Below are 3,762 nucleotides of genomic sequence, written 5' to 3'. Positions count from 1 at the left end.
AATGCAAAGAGTAGAAAATTTGGTTGATATCAAGTCTTCATTATGCTTAAAAGGCAACTCTTCCATGTTAGAGATGAAGAACACTCTAAGAATGCCACTGTGTGGAAGCCACACTCCCATGATGTCTGGAATTGCTGTCAGCAGACATTAGTTGATAGCACAGCCAACTGAAGCCATCCTGCAAGAGCTGGATGTGGGCTCAGCCCTGCCAAAAACTCCATCCAGAAAAACCTCTGCTGTAGACCACACCTTGCCTCTCCAACACTCTGCTTACAATGCCACAGTGCTGCTACTTCCCATACACCACCTTCACAACAGGAACAAAACAAAAAAACAAAACAAATATTCTGTCTCCAACTGAACTACTGATTATAAAAGGAATGTTGAAAAAAATGTAAGCAGTCTTTACTGTAGTTAACTTGGCTAGAACTTTAAATCACCTTCCAGTTCACCTTAGCATTCTTAACTATTAGGCACATTAATTACCTTGATTCCATACAGTTCTTCAAATAATTAATTAGCTAAAGAGATCATGGATTGGAGTCCCAGAGGAAATTCTTCTACTTTTGTAGAACTCCATAGATTTCACCTTATCAAATTCTACAATTCGCCTAAATGCACATGACAACTGTCCCTTCATCTATTTAGGGGCAGAATCCTAAAACCAAACCAAATTTTAAAAATCCTCACTCGCACTGAAGTAATCTAGTGAGTGCATTTAGCACTGGATATCCTGTCTAGTCACCAGAAATTAAGACTAATATTGAACGACACTAAATAAAAACTTTTGATTCCCTTGTTCGTGGCACATTAGACATCTTTCGTAACAGGCATCCTCTTCCGCTTCAAACATCAATTATCACAGGGCAACAAATCAAATCAAACAAGTTTTAGACAGGACTTTAAACTGGATTTCTTTCAAGCCACAGGAATAAGCCACTCCAACAGAAATAATTCAAAACTACAGTTAAGTACACGGATACTAACATTGAAAAAAGTCTCTTCATCCCCAGCATACTCATTTTCACCATCTCTCTGCTGTTATTCATCACATCAACTGTGGTGTTGTGTGCAGCCATATTTATGTTCTAGAACCACTAATAAGAACATTTAGAGAAGTAATGCTTTACTTTTCTTACCCTTCCAAAAGAATCCCACATAACTTTTCCATGAGGTAAGTAGGGCAGAAAGGGCATGAATTGGGCAAAAAGGGTAGTGGGGGAAGCAGGACAATGTAAGCAGCAGCTAAGTACTCCAAAGAAAATAAAAATTACTTAAGGACTAACATGTAACTGGGAGAATTTCAAAACTCTGAAAAACAGCCTTCTCCCCCCTGTAAAGTATACCTTATGATCGACTGATTGCTTTTTACAAGGAAAACCTAAAAACTAGATACATTATAGCTTACTTCTCATACATTTCGTATCAGTGCTTTTATTACTTGATTTGTGTGCACCTGAATGTTCCAGTACAGACTACCCACAAAAGGGCAAGCACAAAGGACTGACAGCAAGACAACACGCCATGGGGTGAACAGCCTGTGGCTCCCGAGCTGTCTGTGGCTCTCTACAATTCCCACATGGCTCCCACGCTGGGCTACGTTAGATGACTGGCAGCAGGGCTGCGCTGGCACAGGGCTACAGCATCATCCAAATCCCTTGCTATGAGAAGGCAGAAGCTAGCAGAGGCTCCTGCGGCCAAATTTGCCATGTTGCCCCAGAATTCAGTTGCACACTCAGCTCAGCCCCAACCTACAACACAGAAGTGAGATACTCGAGGTACTCACCACTGTTACAAACCCCAGAGCACGTGCCAGTCACTCTCCAGCTCTACAGGCTTTGTATAATGTGCCTCTGGGCTCCTGGTTTCACACAGATTTGGGTATGCAGCTTGCAGGGTTAAGAAGGTTATCTGCCCATGTCATACACCATTCATTACACTGCAGCAAGCACCTCTTTTAGAGCATCTGTACGCTTAGAAAACTTAGAACTGTGGTGGTGGTGTTAAATGGATTGATACTTTTAAAGGTGCCAGGGATCTCTGACTTCTACTTTCTTTCATTGATGAACTTTTTACTTAGCACCTAATGTTGAGAGCTGCTATATCAAAGTTAACTCATGCAAATCTTTTAAGTCACCCAAGTCTTTCTAGAGGTATTCAGTTACAAAAGCAACCAAAATAACAGAGACAACTCAGCAGTGACAGGACGAAGGACTGGGCACTTATGAAAAAGAGATGTCTTGGATATAGAAAATATTCCTTATAACGAGGAGATAAAAACATGTAGCACAGAATGCAATTTTTAATGAATCAGTCTGAACTTTCCAAGAGACTGTGTACCTTATCCTGAACCAGCACTTGGGGATTAGGAAGAAGTATTGTCCAGACTCCTCAGCTAAACTTTTAGCCCAGACATTCTTACTAAAGAATTAACTACTAAAAGACTAGTGAAACCTTAATCTTCCCAAAAAGGCAGGATTCACAAAATATATGACACTACTAGAAACTAGAGGATGCCAATACAATAATACTGTGTTTGAAAACGATACAGACAAAACAAGTAATATAATCTAAAAAAAATCAAGAGAATCAGCTTTGAAATTCCAACACCTTAATTCAATTAGAATTCTGTGTGAATTAATTCAGCAGATTTTGGGATACAGACACACAGACATAGATGCTTACAAGTGTAAACTAACACGCAGAAGAATCTCTTCCTATTTCCAAGGTTAGGTGAAAAGTCAGCAAACACAGATCTTTCTCAGACAAAAAAAAAAAGATTTCCATTTTCCCTATCCTAATGCCATTCCCCTCTTCACAACTACCAAATAATTGAACACATTTCAAGTGTAAATAAGAAAAGCTTTTAGCAACATAATTTAACAAACATCTGGACAAGCAAACACAACAGAATAGAGAAGAAAATCTGACCTGTTACCTCCAAAATTCACAGTACAGTCTCATTTTGTGAGGAGACAGAAACAAAAGCCTTATTTGCTCTAAAGAAAGGAAATCACATTCATTTTGAACACTAACAGGAGGTATGTTTACAGCAGTATGAATCAATGTGCTACGGCAGAGGTAAATCAGTGTCAGCCATGTTGTGAAAGAAATTGTAGTTTAAAAAACAAACACACAAAACTCAAGCCTTAATCAAATCAGCTATACTGAACCTTGATATAAATCGTTATATACCATTAGCTCTTACTTATTATTCGTGTGTGACTTCAAGTTAATGTCTATTAATCTCATCTAAAAATACATATTCAAATTCTAGAGACCGTGAGGCAGCAGCAAGAAGAAAATATACCAAGATCTCAACAGCAATGACTACTGTGCAGCGCACAGATGTAAGGTAGGTTGTAAAGTGAAAAAGCAAATGCACTTACTCAGCATTAAATCCATTCACGTGCAAGATCCTCATCTGTTTGACTATTGTGCTTTTACCGGATTCACCAGCACCTAGAAAATGAAAGTAAATCAATTTCAGAAGGAAGCATGAGTGATGAAGGGACACACTAGAATTTTTTCTACAGGGTAAAATCAAGAAAGTTGGTTTTCTCAGTGCAAGAGTGAAAAGTGAAAGAAAAAGAAATAATTGCCACTGGAAACTTCAGTTGTAGCTAAAAATAAATGCCCAGCTCGAGTCATGTGTCAGATCTGAATCTTGGATCATTTCACTGTCCATTTTTCCAGCATCAATGTTAAAAGCAGATTGCAGGGTTTGGAAGGAAAAAGGACAACTTCAATGTTTTACAGAGA

At 38.7% G+C, this 3,762-nt stretch overlaps 1 protein-coding gene across 2 annotated transcripts in view; it reads right to left on the bottom strand.

The window, feature by feature from the left end:
• The window catches only part of GNAS (GNAS complex locus), a 92,001-nt gene extending 88,541 nt beyond the window's left edge, over positions 1 to 3,460 (bottom strand). For both annotated transcript variants that reach the window (XM_010143738.1, XM_010143739.1), the window contains exon 1: positions 3,390 to 3,460. In XM_010143738.1, coding sequence (XP_010142040.1) covers positions 3,390 to 3,424 — 35 coding nt within the window. In that variant the 5' untranslated portion in view covers positions 3,425 to 3,460. The remainder of the gene's footprint in view (positions 1 to 3,389) is intronic.
• Positions 3,461 to 3,762: the final 302 nt, after the last annotated feature.

Source organism: Buceros rhinoceros, unplaced genomic scaffold (genome assembly GCF_000710305.1).
Source record: "Buceros rhinoceros silvestris isolate BGI_N320 unplaced genomic scaffold, ASM71030v1 scaffold16099, whole genome shotgun sequence".
Lineage (NCBI taxonomy): Eukaryota > Metazoa > Chordata > Aves > Bucerotiformes > Bucerotidae > Buceros > Buceros rhinoceros.
The sequence above is the reverse complement of the archived record's forward strand: the minus strand, read 5'-3'. Positions and strand labels throughout refer to the sequence as shown.